The 23,769-nt window shown below is 42.7% G+C and overlaps 1 protein-coding gene and 1 long non-coding RNA gene across 17 annotated transcripts in view; one reads left to right on the top strand and one right to left on the bottom strand.

The window, feature by feature from the left end:
* Window positions 1–1,576: 1,576 nt before the first annotated feature.
* Window positions 1,577–23,769, bottom strand: part of HOPX (HOP homeobox) — a 33,993-nt gene continuing 11,800 nt past the window's right edge. For 2 of the 12 annotated variants that reach the window (XM_073017346.1, XM_007998612.3), the window contains 2 exons: window positions 9,541–9,699; window positions 1,577–2,372 (listed from right to left, as the gene is read on the bottom strand). In XM_073017346.1, the coding sequence (XP_072873447.1) occupies window positions 2,295–2,372; window positions 9,541–9,684 (222 nt within the window). In that variant the 5' untranslated portion in view covers window positions 9,685–9,699 and the 3' untranslated portion in view covers window positions 1,577–2,294. The other 10 variants (XM_073017347.1, XM_007998610.3, XM_007998611.3 and 7 more) reach the window with 9 other exon arrangements.
* Window positions 10,420–23,769, top strand: part of LOC103235642 (uncharacterized) — a 39,901-nt gene continuing 26,551 nt past the window's right edge. For all 5 annotated transcript variants that reach the window (XR_012093338.1, XR_012093340.1, XR_012093341.1 and 2 more), the window contains exon 1: window positions 10,420–12,156. This is a non-coding gene — a long non-coding RNA (uncharacterized lncRNA). The remainder of the gene's footprint in view (window positions 12,157–23,769) is intronic.

The raw sequence follows: 23,769 nt of genomic DNA, 5'->3' as shown, positions 1-23,769 counted from the left end.
CTTTCCAATATCCATCTTTCCCTTCTTCCTTACCAACAGAACCCTAATTTTGCTCAAGGCAGTACTATGCTCATTTACAAATGCCCCAATTCCCAGACTCCCTTGCAGCTAGGAGTGGCCATGTGACCCACTTTGACCAATGTGATGTAGGTGGAAGTTGCTAGGTGGGGGCTTCCAGGAAATCTTCTTAGAGAGGAAAGTCTTAGCTGGCATTTGCCCTATGCTTTCCCTCCCTCTTTCTTTTCATTTTGTCTGAAATGCAGATGCAGTGAACAGGTATCCATGAATACAAAAGCTGTGTACTAAAGATAGTAAAATGGGAAGATGGAATGACTCCAGCTCCTTGACAACATTAGGGAGCTACTCTAACAGCCCTGGATTACCTACCTGCTAATGTCTTACGTAAAAACAATCAAGAAAACAAAGAAACGGCTGGGTGTAGTGGCTCACACCTGTAATTCCAGCACTTTGAGAGGCTGAGGTGGGTGGATCACTTGAGGCCAGGAGTTTGAGACCAGCCTGGCCAACATGGCGAAAGCCCATCTGTACTAAAAATACAAAAATTAACTGGGTGTGGTGGTGCATACCTGTAAGCCCAGCTACTTAGCAGGCTAAGTCAGGAGAATCGCTTGAACCTGAGAGGCAGAGGTTGCAGTGAGCCAAGATCATACCACTGTACTCTAGCCTGGGCAACACAGTGAGACTCTGTCTCAAAAAAAAAAAAAAGAAAGAAAGAAAGAAAAGACAAGAGAACAAAGAAACAAGCCTATTTGCTTAATCCATTGTAATCAAGTTACTCTTCCATGCAATCAAACACAATCTTAACTGATAGACTGTTAAAATGGTGTCTTAGTCTGTTTGGCTGCTATAACAAAATATCTTAGACTGGGCAATTTGTAAACAACATATATTTACTGCTCACAGTTCTGGAGGCTGGGAACTCCAAGATCAAGACACCAGCAGACCATGGTGAACCCTCAATCCGGTGAGGGTCCATTCCTCCCAGGTGCCTTCTATGTATCCTCACATGACAGAATGGCAAACAAGCTTGCTCAGGCCTCTTTTATAAGGCAGTAATCCCATTCATGAGGGTGGGGCCCTCATAACCTAGTCAGCTCCCAAAAGCCTCACCTCCTAATATCATCACCTTAGGGATTAAGTTTCAACATATGAATTTTGTCAGGGGTGGGGGATGGGGGTGGGCGGGGGGACAGGACACATTCAGGCCATAGCAGACATCTAGTGTGCTATGATAGTAAATGGATGCAAATTGACTGTAGAGTTTGTTAGAACAGTGCTGCTCCAACTTCCATGTGCCTATAAACCACTTGAAAGCCTTGTTAAAAATGAAGGTTCTGATTCACTGGGTCTGGAATGGGGTTTGAGATTCTGCATTTTTCACCAGCTTAAAGCTAATGCTGATGAGGCTGGTCTTGGACCACACTTTGAGTAGCAAGAATTTAGAAAATGGCAGCTCTTCTGGTCAGTCAGCCCATACCATATAGGAGCCACTTTGTTTCTCTTTGATATGTTTCTTATTTGGTTGAAAACCTGCAGAGAACTCACTCAGTGCATCTTCAACAAAAAGTTAAGGTTTTATTTAGAATATCATTTTAGAGACAAAAAGTTGTTCACTTTATTTAGCAAAATAAACCTAACCAATGCATTTAAATACAGTAAATTCAAGACCTTTGGTGGTTTTTTTTCTTAGATCCTTGCTTTTTTGCCAATTGGAGTTTCTGTCTTCTAGCCTAACAGGCTTCTTTCCAAGTTAATGCAGCTATATTCCAAGGAAGTGTTTTATGAAATCTGAATACTCAAACACCCCTTCTGTATTTTAACTCAACCATCATTGTATTAGATGAAACATAAGGAAAGTGACTTAGGGAAGTAAGTGTAGAAGGAAATGTGTTCCCTTCTCCCTCATATTATCTTTTCAACAGAGGCCTGGATTGCTAAATGGATTATGAAAGCAAATTGTTACTGGGAGGTGATGGTCAAAAGCAAACTTAGCTGGTTTTCACACCATCTGTCATCATGACTCAAAGGGAAATGCAAATCACACCATTTTTCCAGTGAAGCCACTGCTTTACACAGAAGATACATGTAGCTTCCTATTGTTGTTTTCTAACTATGTACATTTAGAAAAAAAATACAACACTGTGTTAAATAGCAGGACAGCTAGCAACGGAACATACAACACTATGCTGAAAAACCACAACAGCTTGGTTAAGCAGAGGAGAGAAACAGCAGATGGCCTTCATGGAGTGAAGCTGTCAGTGCCTGCCATCTCCTTAGTCTGTGACGGATCTGCACTCTGAGGGCAGGCCTTCTGAGCGCCGCCACTTCGCCAGGCGCTGCTTAAACCATTTCTGGAAGAGAGAAATGAGCAAAAATATTTGTCACACACACAGAAAACTGAAATGCCTGTTCCCTTTCTGAAAGGTAGCCTCTGTGGCACAAGTAGAAAGGAGAGAATCACGGGACGTGTCCATAGGGATGGCTCTCACCGTGACACCTTTCCTGCCTCAGGACCTCTGCACATGCTATATTATGTTTAGAATGTTCTCTCTTTATTCTTTATCTGATGATCTCCCTGTCATCCTCACATCTCAGCTTAAACAGGACCTTCTCAATGAAGTCTTCCCTGATCACTCTGTCTAAAGTGGGTTTCCCACTCATCTCCTCACTTCCCAATTTAGTATTTTGTTACTTTCACAGAACTTTTAGCATCTGTCATGATTCACTTGTGTATTCACTTATTTTTAATCTACATTCCCTTCTAGAATGTAAGCTCCATGAAAGCAGAGACTGTATTCATCCTATCACCACTGCATCCTCAGCCCCTAGTACAAAGGTTTAAGAGTTAGAAATTAATCAATATTTGCTGAATAAATAAAAGAAGTTAAAGCACATCCTTAATGCCCCAGATAGATCTCTATGGCTGCTATATTTCATCAGTGTATGCTCAGCTCACCAAAGGCCTTCCTCATTGGTAGAAGTTAGTAAGAATTTGTTGAATAAGATTAATAGTTAACTGAGCACTGCACAACCTCAGAGCACTCCTTGCGGATGCATGGAGTAGGCCAGCCCAATCTATCCTGCTCCAGGGCCACCGAGCAGTGAGAGAAGCTAAAGTGGGTCTACCACTTTGCTCAGAATCTCTCAGCTCCATATGACCTAAATATTCACACCTTACGGAAGTGACCACGGATGTACAGAAGGCCCCAGATAGGATGTTTCTAGACATGGCATCATATGAGGCCTAGAACATGCCTATATGTTGTAAGGCAGTGTGGTATACTCTTGAGAAGTCAGTGGCTGCCTTTATCTTGCTAACTGGGGTGGTACAGAGTTCCCTGAAGAGGAGAACAGGAGAACCATGCTGGGGATAGGGCCAGGGTCTGGACCAGGTTGGTCAAGAGGAAACTGGGAATAAAAAAAAGAAAGTAAAACAACTTTGAAGAGAGACTAGTGAGGAAACAGATGAGCAAGCATTGACCTACATTGGAAAGGATGAGGAGAGAGCTCTATGGGAAGTCAGCACCTCCCCAAAGCTCTGTTCTCCTGTGCTTCCCAACCATTCACATGTCATGGAGTACATTGAGAAGGATGATATTTGTGTGTCACTGGTGTGTAGGCAGGCTGTGTGGTAGGTGACCCCCCAGGGCTCTGCAGTCCTGGGCTCTGCCAACAGGAAGCTCTAGAGTAACTAATTGGCTATGAGAACTTGAGGAAGTCCCTAAATAGAGCACCAGTCATCTGTAAATTAAAAGGTAAGCTTAGGGTGTTTCTACTGTCCCTTCTGGTATTTCTATAATTCACCTGTTCTAGGGGTAAGGGGACGAGAAACAGGAAGAAAGCAGAAAGAGCACAGCTGTGAGATGCCAGATCTGGGATGTGCTGATGGAGATATCGGGATGGTGGGAAAACTCTAGAGGGCTCCCCACATAGCATGGGCTGATGCCTATCCAGATACTAGAACGAAGAGGATAGGCTCTAAGAAGCTGAAAGGGAATTCAGTATAAGCCCAAGATCAGAAGAAAATGTGAGAACCACAGGGGGAGAAGGAGCAAGGCCTAGAGGAGAGGCTGTTGAGCTTGAATGGGGTAAGGCTCTGCAGGACTGTTTTGGGCTCCACATCAATGCTAAGCTGGCTGAACAGCATGGGAACACACCTACACCTCACCCACCTGTACAGCAGAGTTTACACACTGAAATGCCTCACACAGTTGTCAAGATCTTACATACCTTTACACTGGGGTGGCAGTAGAGAAAAGTAATCTAAAGACAAGGACAGCAGACTATCATGGGCAAAGACTTCTTTTTGGGGGCTACTTTCCGGGTGCCATATTTTGCTCCTAGGGATCACTACCCTTCATGAGAAGAGAGAACTCATGCAACTTTGGCAGCTTCAATTGAAATTATACTGCTAAGGGTGGGCCCATTTTCTTCTGTAACCTGTGTGCATGTGTTTAGTTAACTCTGGATTCTGGTATGAGAGCAGCAAGGTTCCAGTTTCATTAATGAGGTAGCACTGTGGGGGGTTTCAAGGATACAAGGTCTGATTAAATAGGATTTCCAGTTACTAGAGCTGAATAAATGGCAGCATTGTAAAGACTGACTAATTAAAATCTGGAGGAGGAAAATCTCACTTTCTATCAGATTTCATTTAAGACAAAATGGTTGAGCTGGTCTCATTTAAAAGAGCCACCCACATCTTTACACTATGTAATGAAGCAGACTATTGATGGACCGTTACTGAAAATAACTTCAGCAGGGACATTTGTGGTTTTGTGAGTTGGTACCCAAATGCTTAACAAATTGAACCCTAACATTGGGGGATGGGAGGAGGTTCAAGAAAAGCTCAATGATTTTTTGAAGACGCATATTTTAAATCAAGTATATATAAAATAATTTGGCAAAACCAGTTGCAATCCAACAGAAATCATTAAATACCTTGCTTGCTTTTTTCCCTTTGGAGTTGTGTCTCACTCACATCAGTGCTAATTTTCCACCTGGCTTTATCCTTCTCTTCTTTGTTTCAGTCATTCACTGGGAAAGACATTCATCCCTTGCTTGCTTATAAATGAATGCCCTCATTACCCTTGCCCATTGATGGAGATTTATTTACTCTGAGTAAACAGATGATAATTAGACACTGTGATGGGAAGGGGCTGGGGCAAAGAAACATTGTTCCTGTCCTTTTCTCTAGCAACTAACATTTCATTCTTTTCAGAAAGAGACCTTTAGAGGTCTTTATTCCACTGATAAAACATCCAGTGACTAAAACCACTGGGTTCTGGGAACAAGCTCAGGACATCTAGAGGAGATAAAAATACTTGGAGACCTCCCTAAGAACCAATTCCAGTTACATTGTGCTTGAATTGAAGAGAGAGAGAGAGAGAGAGAGGGAGAGGGAGAGAGACAAAGAGAGAGAGAGAGAGTGTGTGTGTGATAATAGAAAACACCAGATCATCCCAACCTCCCAGGGGGCTAAGGAAGGAGCTTTCCCAGCCTCTTCTAACACTGACTTCAAAATAAAAGACATAAGGCTGGGATTCTGTAAGTTTTCATGTAATGTAAATCTAGGAGATATTTAGATTACCATTATGAGAAAAACCCATTCTAACATCCCAATAAATGCAACTTAGAAACTTATTTCAGTTACAGTGCCCTTCACTTTACTTTGAGTTCTTATGGGTGCCACCTCTACCCCCACAGAGAATTTTGTCCTGAAGTGGGACAGTTATAAAGAGGTCAGCAAATCTCCCAAAACAGAGAATGTTTCAACTTCTTAGTCCCTCTTGTCCCTGCCCAGGTATCAGCCCTGTGAATCAGTTCTGGTAACAATCTTGCAAGAGCACTGGGCAGCTCAGGCTTATTTTTCTTGTACTGAAGTATTGCTTGTTCTAGGAAAGTTAAGAATATGATTCCATTTCTGGAGGTGGGTGGTGTTGGGGTGGGTTGAGGACTCAGGCATATGAAACAAATGTTAGTTTGGCTTTGGTGACCCTTTCCCATGGAAAGCAGCAACACTAGTAAGAACAGAGACGGGAAGACTGCGTGCGATGGCTCACGCTTGCAATCCCAGCACTTTGGGAGACCAAGGCAAGAGGATTGCTTGAGCCCAAGAGTTTGAAACCAGCTCAGGCAACATAGTGAGACCCCCATCTCTACAAAAAATTTAAAAATTAGCTTAAAAATTAGCCACATGTGGTGGTAGTACCTGCCCATAGTCCCAGCTACTTTGGAGGCTGAGGTAGAAGGAATGCCTGAGGCTGGGAAGCCAAGACTGAGGTGAGCCATGGGAGTGCCACTGTACTCCAGCCTGAATGACAGAGTGAGACACTGTCTCCAAAAATAGAAAAAAGAAAGAAGAAAGAAAGAAAGAAAGAGAGAGAGAGAGAGAGAAAGAAAGAAAGAAAGAAAGAAAGAAAGAAAGAAAGAAAGAAAGAAAGAAAGAAAGAAAGAAAGAAAGAAAGAGAAAGAAAGAAAGAGAAAGAAAACAAAACAGGGGAAGTATCAATATCAGACACTACTTATATGTAGACCCAGCAGGCCCTGGCCTCCATGGAGTTATTTAAAGGGTCCTTACGAGACCTGCTATAAACAAAAATAATTTTAATGACTGAAAATTCGTCATTGGGCATACGTCTCCAGAAGACACTTCCTTTTTGTAATATTTTTAAATATTTAATATTTTTATTTTTATTTACTTATTTATTTTGAGACAGGTTCTCCTTCTGTCACCCAGGCTAGGTAGTACAGTGGCATGATCATAGTTCACTGCAGCCTTGAACTCCTGGGCTCAAGGGATTCTCTTGCCTTAGCCTCCAGAGTAACTGGGACTACAGGCACACACCAGCACATCTGGCTGATTTTTTTATTTTCTATTTATTTATTTTTTTTTGGTGGAGATGGGCAGCATCTTGTCATGTTGCCCAGGCTGGTCTGAAACTCCTAGCCTCAAGCAATCTTCCTGCCTCAGTCTCTCAAAGTGCTGGGATTATACATGTGAGCTACTGTGCCCAGCCAGACACTTTCTTTTTCATAGAAGATACTCCTTAAAAATATAAATGTTGTTTGAGAAGATGAAAGAAGAAATCATTCTCATTCACCAGTGCCCATGGGGGTAGTGGGGTGAGAGGGGAAAGAATGGGAAATTAAAAGATGAGACCCAATCCAGTAAAGGCAAGCAGGCAGCCTGTGGTTCCTAGGAAATCTCTTTCTTTGAGCTTGCTAAGTGCTGCCTGTCTCTAAGCTCTGGGGTTCCAGATGCTTCTCTGCAGGTCAAGGCAGGAAGACAGAGGGGCAAGCCAAGCTGTGGTCACCGTAGGGAGGAAGAAGGTGTCCATCCTGTGGCAGGAAGAGGAAGCCAGGGGCCCTGCTAAGAGGCTGACTCACCCCACATCTACTTATTTTGGGGCTGGGTCTACCACTTGTTTATTTGAGAATGGCAGAGGGGGGGAAATGGGAGGACTGCCTGAGAGGTGCAGAAGAACCTGCTATGCAGAGGTCTGAATTGGCTGACCTCAGTCACAGAAAAAAAGCAGGTGCCCTTTTCTTCTTCCTACCCCTAACCAGATTTTATTTCAATTTTCTAATATCATGTGAATCTTGAGGAAAGGTTGAATATAGCCTGGGAGGACGGTTGCCTAATGCAGGGGAAAGATAACACCAAGTGAGTTGTCAGTTCAGTTCTTTCTTCCTGCTCGTCTAGTGATTTCCATGCCTCCTCTGTGGAGACAGCATAGCATGGTAGTTAAGAGTCTGGGCTTCCAGGGTTCAAATCCTGGTCCTGCTGCCTTCTAGCTGCTGTCTTGGGCAAGTATATTTAATCTTTCTGTGCCTCAGTTGCCTTATCTGGACAAGTGGGCTAATAGTATCTACCCTCACAGTATTGTTGTGACAAATAAATGATTTACTACTTGGACAGTGCCTGGAAAAATGCCTGGCAAGTATTAGCCATTACAAAGGTCAATGTAATTATGCTGCTTTATAGGTAAGGTGACTGATGGCAACTCGCCAGGCACAATCAGAGGCCGAGAAGGGTTTGGACCTCTTGTTGGTGCTGTGCCCACAATATTTCACAGCCTTGTTTTTAAAAGATAAGTTGTCTCCATGATCACTTCTCTTTTCTAAGCATAGCGTGGGATTTCAAATGATAAAATTTCAGCAGGCTGCCTTCTCAGGAGATACCAAGAAACATGAGCTGTTAGACTTGGGTTACAGTAAATCACCTTCCATTAAGTTCTGGTTTTCGTTGGTCAGACAGCTGTTCCATTTGCTAAAAATAAATATGTTTGCCTTTCTATTTGACCTGTAAATGACAGGATCGTCTATGGACAAGCTCTCCAAAGAGTGCCTCTGGCTTAATTAGTAAAAATAATTTTGGACTTGAGGTCCAGGGTCTTGGTCCTAGGTTCTACTGGATCCATTACAAGCTTCTAAACCTCAACTGAGCGTGGCTCATGGTGACAGGACAAGTGCCTGATGCTCTGGTATATAAAATAGGAAAAATAAGAACGTCTCTGCTTTAGAGTTGAGGTTAGAAGTGTGAAGTGCTTTGGGGACCCACAGGAGAGATGCTAGATCAGTTCCAAGTAGTCTATCATGCTTAAAGGATTGTCTTTCCGTGACCAAAGGGAAAAGAGAAGTCGGAGTTTAGACAGGATTTTAAAAGTCAGCTAAAGGCTCCAACATTACACCTGTGGTGAACAACCACAGGTAGTGTTACATTCTTTACCTGGCATTTTTCAGGATGATATAGGAGCATTTAAAAAATAGATAAGTCAATGAATGCACTTAGGGGGACATTGGCTGCCGCTCCTCTCAGCTGAAAGGTCAGCTATCTACCGTCTTATAAAACGCCCCGAAAATCCTCTAAACCTTAGAGCTGTGGAATTTTTTTTAAAAAAACACATCTCCCTGGCTTCGTGCAGTGTGAGTTCTGCAGCCCGGGGGACGCTGCAGTGTGATGTGGTGGAGAGAGCAAGCTTCACGGCTCCTGCCATCCTGACAGCGCCCTCCCTCCCGGCCTCAGCCTCCTGGTTCGCCAAACGGAGGACGGAATTTATGGCTAGCTGGTCTCTGGGGAGCCTTCCAGCTCTGACATTCCCGCCTAGAATAGATCTTCCCGAAGGTTTCGCAGACAGACCAGAGGGGACAGAGCCGGGAAGGCGAAACAGGGACAGGCGAGAGACGCTGCTCCCAACTCGCAGAGGGAGAAAGCGTGTATCCCGGGCTGCCGGGGAGAGTGGAAAGGCAAGGACTGGTGACCACGGGGTTTCTACGCAGCTCCCGGGGAACCACGGCTGGATGGGGGTGGCGGGGAGACTGGGCGCCCATGGGAACGGGGAAGTGGGGAGGGGGCGGCGGGAGCCATGCAGGGTCTGGGCCCCCGGATGCGGGCAGAAGCGATGGGAGATCGTGGGGAGGGCAGCCCGGCGGGAGGCACGGACGACCAGGACAGCCCAGCCGCGAGACGGCTCAGCTCGGGCAGGGGTCGGGGCGCGCTGGGCGCGTGTGGGGACGCACCTGGGTCTCCTCCTCGGAAAGGCCGGCCTCGGCCGCGATGAGGCACAGCGTGGTGGAATCCGGGTGCTTGTCGACCTTGTTGAAGTTGTACTCCAGGATCTCCACCTGGTCCTCCGTGGGGCCGGTCGCGGTCTCCGCCGACATGGTCCTTGCGCGCTGCTGGGCGGGGAGAAGCGGCAGCGGTGAGCGAGGCTGGGGGCCGGCGGGACGCAGCAAAGGAAGGCGGTCGCGGCGCCGCCGGGCAGCCCCAGCCCCTGGCCGCCCCCTCCCGCGGTGCCACGGCCTCGCAAGTCCCCGGCGGCAGCAGGCTGAGCGGGGGCTTACGGCTGCCCCCGACCCGGGCCTCCCTCCTCGGACCGAGCGCCGTTGCGGGCTGACCGCAGAGCCTGGTGTCCGGCGCCTCCCGCGCCCCGGGGGACCCCTTGCAGCAACGCCCCCTGGATCCCTGCCTGCGACGGGGGCAAGATAGATGACTCCGCGGGTCCTCACCGCCCTCCGGCTCCAAGGAGGGAGTGAAGGAAGCGCGAGGGTGATTTTGATAATCCCCTTAAAAGCTTCCTCCCGAAAGGGGGACCTCCCCTGGGGACAGATTTGACAGATCGCGAGGGTGGGTTCACCCGAGTCCGCCGCTAGCCGGCCTCCGTGGTACGCGGCCTTCTGTCTCTGCAGTGGGTTGGCGCTTTGGGGCCCTCTCCAGGCAGGGCTGCACACCCCACCCTTCCTCCAGAAAAGTTCCCCGCAAGACAAGTTACTTCTCAAAGTTGGGGAGGTGGAGGCGGTGCTTTTAATGTCTTTCCATCTTACAGAGATGGAGATAGGTCCGCAGAGAAGTGAATTAAGGCGGGGGATTGAGTCACGGGAGAAATTTTCACCTGTGGGCTTGCACGTGCCACTCTGCCGCTCTGCAACCTCCTCCTTCAACTCTCTGTCCCCGCTCTTTCTAAGTATGCTTTAGTGAGTCCCCGGCCTGCAGTCGCCAGGCCGCTATTCCACAATTTACGGCAAAGAACCTGCCTCACTGTGTGCTCCCCGAGGGGAGGACTTGCAAGATGCAGCCAAAATCCAACTGAGGAGGATCCAGTCAGCTTTCTTTTAAAATTTCAGACTTCCCTGTGATTGTACTAAAATTTACTGTAAAGTCAGGAAAATGGGCCCATCATAAGCTTCACGATCTCTTGTATTCTCCTTACTTTAAAGCCAACCATTACTCTAGCAAATTTGAAGCAACATGACTTCCTGCTGGATTATCTCCATACCTACAAAGTCTCTGAATTGGGACCGAAAACTTAAAAATTTTAAAAATTGGCAGATGTAACCCCATCCACCTCCTCCTCCTAATTTAAGATGCACGAAGGTATAGAAAGTTGGAGTCTTCAAGATATCCTTGGCCGTGGGTTTGGCACACCTGTCAGGACTAGACTGTCGCTAACAGTAAAAGACAAGGGCAAGTGTGGGAATCACGTTGGTTTGTTGTTTTAACAAACAATTGCAAAATCATCCAGCACAATCCTGAGTAGGGTGTGATGTGGTTTGTGCCTGGGAGGAGCCACACTTCACTGATGCGCTGGCAGAATGTACCCAATGCTGTTATAACCTTCTCCACTGTGACTTGCATCTTCTACTTCCTATATAAATGTCTTTACCTCTCCTTTGGGTCACTTTGAAGGGGCTTTCAGGCACAACGGGAAGTCATTCTACTGTGAGAGTCTGGCTCAAGTCACTTGCCAAGCCACCATGAAATCCCATGTTTTTAGGAGATTCTGTGCTTTCCCACCTAAAAATCATAGCACTGATTCCTGTCACGATGCTGGGCAGGAGAGGGTCATACCAGGTCAGAAACACTTCCTCTTCTGTGTGCATCCATTGCCCCTACCTTTGACACACAACTTCAGAGCTGGGAAGAACCTTGGAAATTACCTCTTCCAGTCTTCTTCTGTAACAGCCCAGGAAAATGAGCATAGGAAGACTAACTTTCTGAATGTTACCCAGCTGGTGACCTGTGCTCCGCTAGACCCTTCTCAGTGGGGCAGTGTGTCATTAGTCTGGTAGGAAAAATCAGGAGGGCAGTAGTCATAACGCAAGCAGGAGCTCATTGCCATTTTGAATAGGCATGGACTCTCCTAGGAGGACACTAATTCTAGCCAAAGTTGCCCACGGGAACAACCTATCACTGCTTGCTTTGCTTGAAAGAAAACAAGGGCTGGGAGACTGCTGCCTCTGATTTTACTTCTTGCCTTAGAAAGGTTCCAGCTGATTTTATGTAACATAGTTGTGCCGGCTCTTCCATGAAAATTTTGGCTTTGTCTTTGTAGAATCCTCAGTCCTTCAGAAATATTAATTTCTAAACTGACTGTTCTGCATATACTTTCCCCTCTTTTTTGGTTATTTAATTCCTGTTATAAAACTCAAGGGCTGCTATTGGTCTTACATTTAATTTAGTGCATTTTATTTTATTAGATTTCTGTGGCTTCTTGTTACAGGACTTTGTATGAGATTTTGTGGAGACGTCCTGGTTAACTTTAAAGAACTCCTTGAGTTAGTTGACTGAGAACCATTGGCCTTGGTTAGCTGCTAAGACTTGTGGGAGGACCATTTGAAAGCACCTACTTCTCCAAGGTACACCAAGCAAACCTGATTTCTAGAAATGAAGGTGGGCAATCTCTATAGTCAGATGTATCTGTTATTTCTCTGCAAAGCTCTCAGCCCTTTGCTTGACAAATGTTTGCTGTTACTTCGTTTCTTCTCTCACTCTGTCTCTCTCAAAGAAGATATAAATCAAACTGGCTGGGTAACCTTGGCCTTATAAAGCTTTTCAACTATTTCCAGTAAGAAAACAGTTGAGAAGTTTCTCTGAAGATAGTCTAAACCATTTCAGATTAAAAGAACTAAAAATACTTTAAAGCTACTCAAACGTTAATCTTAGCACAAGTGTTATTGTTGTGGCTACTCATATCTCATCAAACATTCAAAGAGTAATTTGTCCTGTGGTTATATTTTTCCTTTGTGGTTGGGGGAAGACATTGCATAAGCGTTTTCAAGATGTGAAATGCAAGCTGCTGGCTTTTTTCTAAATTAATTCCAATGCCTGGCGTAGACAGTTGTGTCAACCCAATGGCTCTACTTTTGTCCCCTGATCCTGTAATCATTTATTTTAAAAGTATCTACCTATATAAACTAGCTCACAAAAAGCGCTATCAACTGGGAATCTTTGGTTACCTTTGTAGTAACCAAAAAATTGCTTTGGGCTCACATTTGCCATCTTATCCTCCCTCTCCCAGCCATTCTGACCTCTCTGTAATAGCACTAATATCAAACCAAGAGAAAAAGATTATCAATGGCAGATTCTCCAGATTAACCCAGAGTCCTGTGGTGAGTTGGCCAAAAGGGAAACAAGCCAGTGGATTTTTCTTTAGTCTATATTTCTTTTATGTTCACTGTGAACTTCCTGGAAGCAATGGGCTCTTGAAACATTTTGTATCTTCCTAAGTGAGAAAAATGATGTGTGGCCACTTCCGCAAAAGAAGTGGTAGGTCTTTGGAAGGGGATGGGGTCTTCCCCTTCGTCACTTATTCAGTTACTCTGAAGAGGGTAGGAGAGGGCATCACCCAAACTGTCAAGGCCTCCCCCAGAAATTGAAAAACAGAAGTCAACTATTCATCTGCCTCTCCAGGCTAGCACAAGAGCTGGAGAGAGAGAGAGAGAGAGAGAGAGAGAGAGAGAGAGAGAGAGAGAGAATTGTTCTTTTAAGTATAAACTTGGCGGTTGGTATCCTTAAGCTAACAGCAGTGCTTCTCAAGCCTGGATGGGCTTCAGAATTACCTATGGAAACATCTAAGCCCACCATAGACCTCTTGGACCAGAACTGCATTTTAGAAACCTAGCATGGGAGAGACACAAAAGGTATTTCAGCTCTTGAAAAGATTTGCAATTTAACCATTAAAATCAATTCTAAATATTCTTATGCCTTATATCTGCTCTAATGCTGTATATCATCTTAACATTTAAGTAGATGGTAGGTTGAAGTCATTTTAAAGGAATAAGCTTTTAGAAGTAGATATTAGAATGATTAATTTAAACCTAATGCTATTAATCTTTTGTATATGTGGTCAGAAATGGGGAAAATGCCTTTAAAATTACAAATTAGCAAAAGAAAACAGATATTCTCCTATGCTTTCAAAAGTTCAGGAATGAAATAAAACCCTTTTAAAACCCTTTCAGAAAAATGCATTCTTGTGTTGAGATCAGAGTTTAAGAGAGCAAATCATCGAAAGGAAAACTCCTTCCAGTTCATCACACACATTTTAATAAATGACTTAGATGCCAGAAATCACAATGGAAAAGATTTGGCAATCTTAAGTATGACTGTTCTCCTCTAATTCCTTAAATTTCCCAGTGAGGGAAATGCTAAAATTTAAGTTATTATTTATGTACAAAACATATTCAATACAACTTAGAACCGAAGATTACTCTGAATACATCACAAATACATAGCATCATTCCTACCTTTATGGGAACAAGATCCCAAATCTAAATAGGAAAATGCATTTTAAAATGTTATATTGATTTCAACTTTACATATTTAAAAAAACCTGAAAGAAATCCCACAAAACGTTAACAGTGGTTATATCTAGATTGTGTAACTATGGATTTGCACAATCTAAAACATTTTCTTCTTTATATTTTTCTGCTTTTTCAAATTTTCTATAATAAGCATTTATGACTTTGGGATTTGAAAAAAAAATTTTTTCCCCTATATAACAATGTCCTCAATCAGACCAGTTGTCCACCTTGCTCAAAGTTTTATTTGATTATTGTTACCAAATAAAATTTTTGGAAAAGTATAAGAGTTGTTTTCCAAGACTATTTAGAACATTAGGGAAGTAAATATTTTCATTTTTCATGCAAATATTATTAGGTGTCAGATGGATATATGTCATGTACAAGTAACTTATGAAGTATAAAATAAACACTAGTGAACCCCACTCAATTTAAGAATTAAAGCATTACCAAGACTATAGGAGCTATCTGTTTTTCGCCCCGAGTCCCATTCCCTTGCTGACCTGCCCCCAGAAAAAAAACACAATTCTGAATTTTGCATTAATCATTCCTTTGCTTTTCATTTTATTTCAATTTTTTAGAGGCAGGGTCTTGCTGTCACCCTCAGGTTGGAGTGCAGTGATGCCATCATAGCTCACTGTAACTGGGCTTAAGTGATCTTCAGGCCTCAGTCTCCTGAGTAGCTGGGATTGCAGGCATGAGCCACTGCGTCCAGTCACTGCTTTTTAAATTAGTTCTATCACATATGTATGGATCCCTAAAAGAACATTTTTTTTTAGTTTTGCTCTTGAGTTGTATAAAAATGGTGTCATACCATATATAATTTTTCTGTAAGTTGCTTTTTTCACTCAACAGTGTTTCCAAAACAAATCCACATTCTGCATATAGAGAAGTTCATTCATATTCAATGCTGTTTTTATTTTGTGAATATACAATTTATGTCGTAGATGTCTTTTCCTATTGGTGGATATCTAGGTTGTTTTCAGATTTTTTTCTACTTGAACATTGCCTCTCTGAACATTCTTGTATATGCCTTCTGCAGCCTCTCTATGGGGATTTCTCTAGGGTATACAGTAGGGGTAGAACTCCTGGTTTACAGAGTGTGTGCTGTTTAGCTTTACAATATAATGTCAACTTGTATTTGAAAGTTGTTGAACAAAACTACCCCCCTCACCACCAGTGTGTGGAATTTCCTTTGCTCCAAATCCTCATCAACACTTGAACGGTCAAACTTAGTTTTTGCCAAAGTTATTGAGTGTTCTTTTTATCCATGAATAGTATCTAGGCCTTCTTGAAGCTATTTATGTTTTCAGCCTGCATGACATCTTGGGGCTAAAAGTTTCCACATGTTTACTGTTTACTGTGTAAAAATATTTCCTGTTGCAGCCCAAAAGGGGAGTTGAGGTATTTTGTGAGAGTTATGGACTCTGTTTCCAGGCTAGCCCAGTTATTTCCATTGGTCGCCAAGAACAAAACAAATAAAATGTATAGAAAACTAATTACTAGACCCTTTGTCTGTATCATGCTAAAAATGTTCCCATTTTCCCTTCTACAGAACTCCTGGGAGTCAGGATTTGATTTTGCGCTTTAAAATGTGTTAGCCATATTAATTATTAGTCCCTCCCACAAAAGTAAATATCAAAGTCTCCAGATGAAAACCACAGAGATAGATTGAAAATGACCAATTACAGAAGAAGAAATAAGGGAGAGATGGCAAGTGTAAAAGAAAAATGAAAATAAAGTGTACAAGAAAGATGGACAGAAAACTGTTAGGCTGTGGGTTTAAAATAGGATATACATGAAAACTCAGATAATGAGCTTAAATGTTTAAACAGCTAAGTGCCAGTTCAAAAGCAGTTTGATATTAGTTATTTTCATTTCTCTCACAATTCTCTCTTAGAAATCAGAATGGAATTAGTTCTATTTTGAGGTTTTTTTTTTAAGAGTTAAATTGTCTACAGCATCAGAGGAAGACTCAGAATTCTACCTTTTATTCTGGCTATAGCAGTAAAGGCTCTTGATTTAATGAGCATCAAGACTGATTCATTCGTCCAAATGTCTGTCTTTCTTTCTTTCTTTCTTTCTTTTTTTTTTTTTTTGACGGAGTCTCACTCTGTTGCCCAGGCTGGAGTGCGGTGGTGTGATCTTGGCTCACTGCAGCCTCCGCATCCTGGATTCAAACGATTCTCCTACTTCAGCCTCCTGAGTAGCTGGGATTACAGGTGCACACCACCACACCCTTCCTTATTTTTGTATTTTTAGTAGAGACGGGGTTTTGCCATGTTGGCCAGGCTGGTCTGGAACTCCTAACCTCAAGTGACCTGCCCGCCTCCGCCTCCCAAAGTGCTGGGATTACAGGCATGAGCCACTGTGCCCGGCTCCCAGATATATTTTTCTTATGCTCTATTGATGTCAGAGGTTCTAAGATATCACCAAATCACCTATTTGAATCTTTAAGTTCTAACTTAATCGTCGTGTGTCCCTTTAGTGAAGAGTTGGGGCTGGAGACAGCCCGTCTTTTCTTTCCCACTGTGGGATATAGGCCATTGTCAACCTTCTCCTGCTTCATTACTTGGCTACTGGGGCGACATTCTTTGAGACTTTCATGTATCTCCTTAAAAAGCCCTAACATCTACTTGATATTAGGCAATAAAAGAATAAAAAATGGAATCTCTCCTTTCAAGTTTTGTTCTGATTCCATTTTTCACAAGAGTAAATTGAAATACAGACAATCTGGGCAGGTTGTTCCTTTGTTCTGCAAAGTCTGAGCTCTTAACTTTTGACCACATGTAACAATTACAGGTACATGCCGAACCACTTGCTAATTCAGGACAAGCAAGCCTGCTGTTCTCCTAGAACACGCTGCACTTGACTTGATGAGGCAGGAAGACCGAGATGACAACTATACTTGAATCCATGCCATTCCCACTGGTCACCAGTGACCACACCCTCCTAGGTACCTCTTATTCCTGCAAGTTTTGTCAGATTAAGGTGTCATCAGGTTTGGTTTTTGATGTTTCAGCCCTGCTACGGGATGGTATATATCTCAGTAATTAATCCATCTCTTAAAAACACTAAGTGCTGTCTTTTGAAAATTTTCAGGTCTGCATATACGATGTGTGCTTTTTTTTTTTTTTTTTTTTGAGATGGAGTCTGGCACTGTCTCACGGGCTGGTGTGCAGTGGCACAATCTCGGTTCGCTGCAACGTCCGCTTCCCGGGTTCAAGCGATTCTCCTTCCTGATTAGCTAGGATTACAGGCACCCGCCACCACACCTGGCTAAATTTCTGTATTTTGAGTAGAGATGGAGTTTTACCATGTTGAAACTCGTGATCCACCCGCCTCGGCCTCCCAAAGTGCTGGGATTATAGGTGTGAGCCACCGCGCCCGGCCTGATGTGTGCCTTTATAGGTACTCTGTGTAGTTGCTAAACCAGTTTGCTATTTCCCAGGTCCTCCTTTCTAGGTTGGCTTTCCTCTTGCCTTAGGAACCACTCTGTTTTAGAAACACGGCAGAATTAAGTACAAAATGAAATTGGAATTAATGTAGAAAAAAGGTCAAATAATCAGAAGTCTTCTGTACTAATTACCTGAAATGTCACTTTGCTGAACCTCCATTTCATTTATGTAAAGAAGGAATATAATAATGTCTGCCTTTGCCTAGTTCACAGCTTTATGGTAAAGTTCTTATGATATTATTATAGGGAACATGTCTCTCAACTGTAAAGTGCTTGCTTGGAAGATATTATTATTATTATTTTGAGATGGAGTCTCACTCTATCACCCAGGTTGGAGTGCAGTGGTGTGATCTCAGCTCACCACAACTTCCACCTCCCGGGTTCAAGCGATTCTCCTGCCTCAGCCTCCCTAGTAGCTGGGATTACAGATGTGTGCTACCATGCCCAGCTAATTTTTTATTATGATGATGATTATTATTATTTTTAGTAGAGACGGTGTTTTGCCATGTTGGGCAGGCTGGTCTCAAATTCCTAGCCTCAAGTGATCCACCCACCTCAGTCTCCCAAAGTGCTGTCATTACAGGCGTGAGCCACCATGCCCAGCCTGCTATTACTATTCTTTAAATAGCTATGAGCTAGACTTTCAGTAAAGTATCCCCTGGAAGGCAAACCAGTAAGAAGAGCTTATAAATTTCATTTCTTCTGGGTTACAATCTCTTATCTTTCTGGAATGGTAAAGCACAATGGTTGAAATTAGACCCCTTTAAAAAAAAAAAAAAAAAAGCACATCCAATGCTGTATATGTTGCCTTATCGTAACATGTATCCCTGCATGGAACTTCTCAAGAATGGCATGGCAGGGAGGAGTGTGATATCATAGGCATGTTTTCTCATTATACACTTGTACATTGTGCATCGGGTTATACTTAGTTGTTAGCATTTTCACTAAAATAATAATTTCTCTGCTCCTTCCTCACCACCACTCCCCAGTTTCCCCTCTCCTCTCATCTATTAATGAGGAGGCATAAGGGACAGAAGATGAATAATGAGGAAATTGATAACAAGGAGGAACAAATATTTTATGAATTGGTGAGTCAATTTTTTGAGATTGTCATGGCCTATAAGGGTAATGACCAAATGGAAATTCTTTGTTTTGTTTTGTTGGAGACAGGGTCTTGCTCTGTCACCCAGGCTGCAGTGCAATGGCCCAATCATGGCTCACTGCAGCCTCAACTGCAGGGCTCAAGCAATCTTCCCACCTCAGCCTCCTGAGTAGGTGGGACTACATGTGAGCACCCAGATGTCCAGCTGGTTTTCTTTATTTTTAGTAGAGATGGGATCTCACTATGTTACTCAGACTGGTCTCAAACTCCTGAGCTCAGCACAGTCCTCATGCCTTGGCCTACCAAAGTGCTGGGATTATAGGCATGAGCCACCATGCCTGGCTGAAATTGTTTTGAAATAATTTGTTCATGAGCCTGTCTTCCCCACTAAATTATATGCACTTCTATGGGGGATATGTCATTTCTTATACATTTAAGTCTCCCCAGTATTCATTAGGAGAGTCTGGGACTTAATATGTGCTCACTGGATGGCTGTTGAACAGAACCTAGCCAATGGCATTTGACATGACTTGATTTAGGACATAACTTGGGAAAAAACTCCTCTGTGTTCAACAAGGTCTAGGCAAAATGTAAAATTGGAGAAAATACACTCTAGCCTTTTGATATCATCCTCAGTGCCCCCAAACAACATAGATTTGATTCCTATTGCTGAATCACCTACCGAAACCTTACCTCTGTTATTATAACAATAGTGACAACATATTTATGGAATAATTACTATGTGGCAGGTCCTGTCTAAGTGCCTTAGATGCATTCTTTCACTTTATCATCAGAGGAGCAGCAACACTATGTGTTCTTATTTTCATTTTATATATGTAGAAACTTATATAGATGGAAACTTATATACCCTTCCCAAGAAGATGGATATAACTTTCTCCAAATCACAAATCTAGTATGTGACAGAGAAGAGACCCAACTCAGAAAATCTAACTTCTGCATCCATGTCCTTAATCACTACACCATCTTTCCTCTGTGCCACTGAACAGTTCTGCAGACAGCAGATCCTTGATGGGAAGTTGTGGTAAAAGGGGAAGTAGAGCCAGGTGGGCTTGAGGAACAGAAGGAAGGCCGTGCCTTGTGTCTGCCCTGGCTCCCTGTGGGTGCGGCCAGTCTGAGTACTTCCCTCCCTACGGCATGTTGGTGACCAGACATGGCTCTGCCCTAGCTCAATGGATTAGCCAGTGATTTCAGTTAAAACCACCGGCACCACCAGCCAGGCTGGCTTTCCTTCCCCACACGCTCTTCTTCAATTGATGCAGACGTCATTGAAAGATGGCATTATGTGAATAATACAAAATACAAACAAGAAACATTACAGCATCTGATAGAATAGAAAGGCTGGCTTCAACCAGACCAGCTGGAGCTCAGTGATGATTGCTGCCACTTTATCCCTAGAGGTACAGAGTTTTGTTTAATTAAGGATCCTCCTGAAACTGTTGTTGAAACAAGTCTCTCAGTAGTCCAGACTTTCTGTAGCCACTTACTGAAAACAGGAAGATATTATGAAAAGCCATCGGAGGAAAGGGTGTCTGTGGATGACTTCCAGCAGTGAATGAATCATTAGTCAACTCTGGACATAAAACTCTGCATATGCACTGAGTTCTTTTCATTGATAGCCCAATTCGTGTTCTAATCTTGTATGTGGAAACTTGGGGAAATAGTGAAAGATACTCATAAAACCCTAGGCTTCTTCTTTGAATGTGCTATGAAATAAGTGGAGTATTTAGTCTATTTCATAGAAATAAACGGGCAAACAAAAGAAAGCAATTCCATTTCCATCATCTCCTTATAGGCGATCTCCATTTTGTAAACAGGTTGCTTTTCTAAAGATCTAATCTAGCTCTATGATGATTGTTATGAATTCAGGAAAAGTTTTCTCGAGAAAGAGTATTCCAAATGTGTAGGTAAGATCCCAGGCTAACCCATTAGAGGTTATATAGGTACTAAAATGCTACACATCTGTAATGGAAAAAAGTATAAAATAATCCTATTGAAATATCCTGGTGCAATTTAATAAGAAGTTATTTAAAAGAAAATACTTAAGAAAATTCAATTTTAATTAAAATCTTGCTTAGGGAAATGAGGTTTTGGTACAGATATTGATGAGAGTTTCAAGGAACTGTTGAGGACTATACAGATTTATAGCACAGCTTCGATGTGTCCAGGTATCCAGAATTGTCGCTGACACATTGGTAGGTACTCAGTGAATATCTATTAAATGCATGTTGATTGAATTTCATCTTCCCATCAAGAAGTATGACTTTCCTTTATCTTGATATAAAAGCATAAGGTTCTCTTTAAAAAACACTGATATTTTCTCCCCATATCAAAAATCTATTTGCCTCATTTATTGGAGGCAAATAGATTATTAGGACATTAGACAGTTTCAAAGAGATTTGATAATTCAATTTGTTTGACAAATCAGACCCCTTCTCTATTATCTGGTTTGAAAAGCCCTGAGTGCTTGGCTGTGCCCCATAGAAATCTCTAGGACAAACCATTTTTGCTTCTCTGTTTATATTTGATCACAGGACTGACTCTGTTGGAGATGTAATGGATATTCACACTTACTGAGCATTAGCACAACCATATTGACAATAACCAAAGCAGGCAGAGGCCCAAGCATAACTCAGTCTACCAGACAGATTCCTATCCTACATATTCAAGTTGCAATAAAAATGAAAGATCAGGAAATTTGAAGCTAAACTGTTTCCTCTTACCTTTAACCACAAAGTTGCAACACTATGCATTTTTAAGAGGGAAAAACAGCCTCCTGTCCATCACTGTGATTAAATATATGTTGTTCTGTCCTCCAGCATCCTAACATACCCGCATTTTGCTAATTCCTAACAACAGTATGATTCCTAGGTACAAGAGTAGCATTTTTGCCATTCTATACCTAAGTGAGAAATTTAACATTTTATGTATAATAAGGGCACCAGATATCCAGGTTTGCCTGGGACACTTCTGATGTATGCCTGTTGACTGGTGTAATTATTATTATTTCGAGATGGAGTCACACTCTGTCACCCAGGCTGGAGTGCAGTGGTGCGATCTCAGCTCACTGCAACCTCCGCCTCCTGGGTTCAAGCAATTCTTGTGCCTCAGCCTCCTGAGTAACTGGGACTGAAGGCGCCTACCACCATGCCAGGCTGATTTTTGTATTTTTAGTAGAGACGGGGTTTTGCCATGTTGACCAGACTGGTCTCGAACCCCTGACCTCAGGTGATTCACCTGCCTCGGCCTCCCAAAGTGCTGGGATTAACAGGAGCGAGCCACCGCACCCGGCCAAATTGATTATATTTATATACTTGTGTCATAGATGAAATAAAGAAAGCGAACAAAGGAGAATGGAAATATCAATATGAGAAATAGGTTGTTTGAGATATGATTCATGCTGCTAACTGTGAACAATAAAGAAAAAGCAGGAGTTACTTTGCATTTTCTTCTCCTCCTCATCCTTCTACCCAAGGCACCAGAAAGGAGACAGAAAGATTTTGGCCTCTCATTTCCCTACCCAACCGCCAAGTAGTGCTGTCAGGCAGGAACAGTTTAGTTGCTGGCCAGAGCTCTTGGCATGTAGGAAGATAGAGAAGCAGAACTAAAGTGCCTGTTCTTTTTTAGGTTTTTTAGAGATGGGACCTTGCTGTGTTGCCCAGGCTGGTCTTGAACTCCTGGACTTAAGCAATCCTCCCAAGTCATTGAAATTGCAGGTCTAAGCTGTTATGCCTGGCTCTGAAAGAAGATACTTTTGAGTATATAGCATTAGTTGCAGAGGGAATGTTTACGTATCTGTAATGGATAAAATATATGTAGGAAATACGCTTTAAATCCTCACGAATGAAAATATTAAACTGGTATGGAGACATAGGAAGGGCACTGGGTATGGAGTCAGGGCTGGATTTCAGTTCTAATGCCTCCACTTCATACTCGCATATCCTTGGTTGCATTATTTAACTTATTTAAAACCTAGTTCTCTTCTCTGTAAAATGTGACTAAGAATGTCCTTCCTTGCCTCTTTACTCCAGCTGTGATCCAGTGAGATTATGCTCATGAAACAACCTTGAACTTTTCTAGTGTAAAATGGCATGTGCATTTCCAGAAGTGTCATACTTATTTCTTAATCTAGAAAAGTGAAGGTGTGGGCCAGATGACTTCTGAGGAAGTTTCCCTTCTCAAATTCTGACAGTCAGAATGGCCTAGGTTTTAAGTGATAGGGTTCTTCCTCATCAACAGTTTGCTGATGTTGCTGACTCAAGAAAGAAGAGGACGGAGCCCTATTCTAGGCTCTGCTCCTGATTTGCTGAACGACTTTGTGCCTAGTTTCTACTTCAAGGGACAATGGAGGAGCCCATGAAACATTTGGAACGAAGGTGCTTGTTAGTATTCAACCTGGCTGTTAAGTTAATGTGGTCATATAATTTGTCACCTAACCTAGAACAGTGAAGAATAAAAGGAGTGCTATTAATAATTAGACCAGGGGAGGCTGAGACACGTGGATCACCTGAGGTCAGAAGTTCGAGACCAGCCTGGCCAACATGGCAAAACCCCATCTCTACTAAAAATACAAAAATTAGCCAGACGAGGTAGCAGGGGCCTGTAGTCCCAGCTATTCAGGAGACTGAGGCAGGAGAATTGCTTGAACCCGGGAGGCAGAGGTTGCAGTGAGTCAAGATCACACCACTACACTCTAACCCAGCAATCGAGAGAGACTCTGTTTCTAAATAATAATAATAATAATAACACCAGTACAACAGGCATACATCAGAAGTGTCCCAGGCAAACCTGGATATCTGGTGCCCTTATTATACATAAAATGTTAAATTTCTCACTTAGGTATAGAATAGCAAAAATGTACTCTCGTACCTAGGTACCCTAACTTCTGTTAGGGATTAGCAAAATGCGGGTATGTTAGGATGCTGGAGGACAGAACAACATATATTTAATCACAGTGATGGACAGGAGGCTGTTTTTCCCTCTTAAAAATGCATAGTGTTGCAACTCTGTGGTTAAAGGTAAGAGGAAACAGTTTAGCTTCAAATTTCCTGATCTTTCATTTTTATTGCAACTTGAATATGTAGGATAGGAATCT

Source organism: Chlorocebus sabaeus, chromosome 7, assembly GCF_047675955.1.
Source record: "Chlorocebus sabaeus isolate Y175 chromosome 7, mChlSab1.0.hap1, whole genome shotgun sequence".
NCBI lineage: Eukaryota > Metazoa > Chordata > Mammalia > Primates > Cercopithecidae > Chlorocebus > Chlorocebus sabaeus.
The sequence above is the reverse complement of the archived record's forward strand: the minus strand, read 5'-3'. Positions and strand labels throughout refer to the sequence as shown.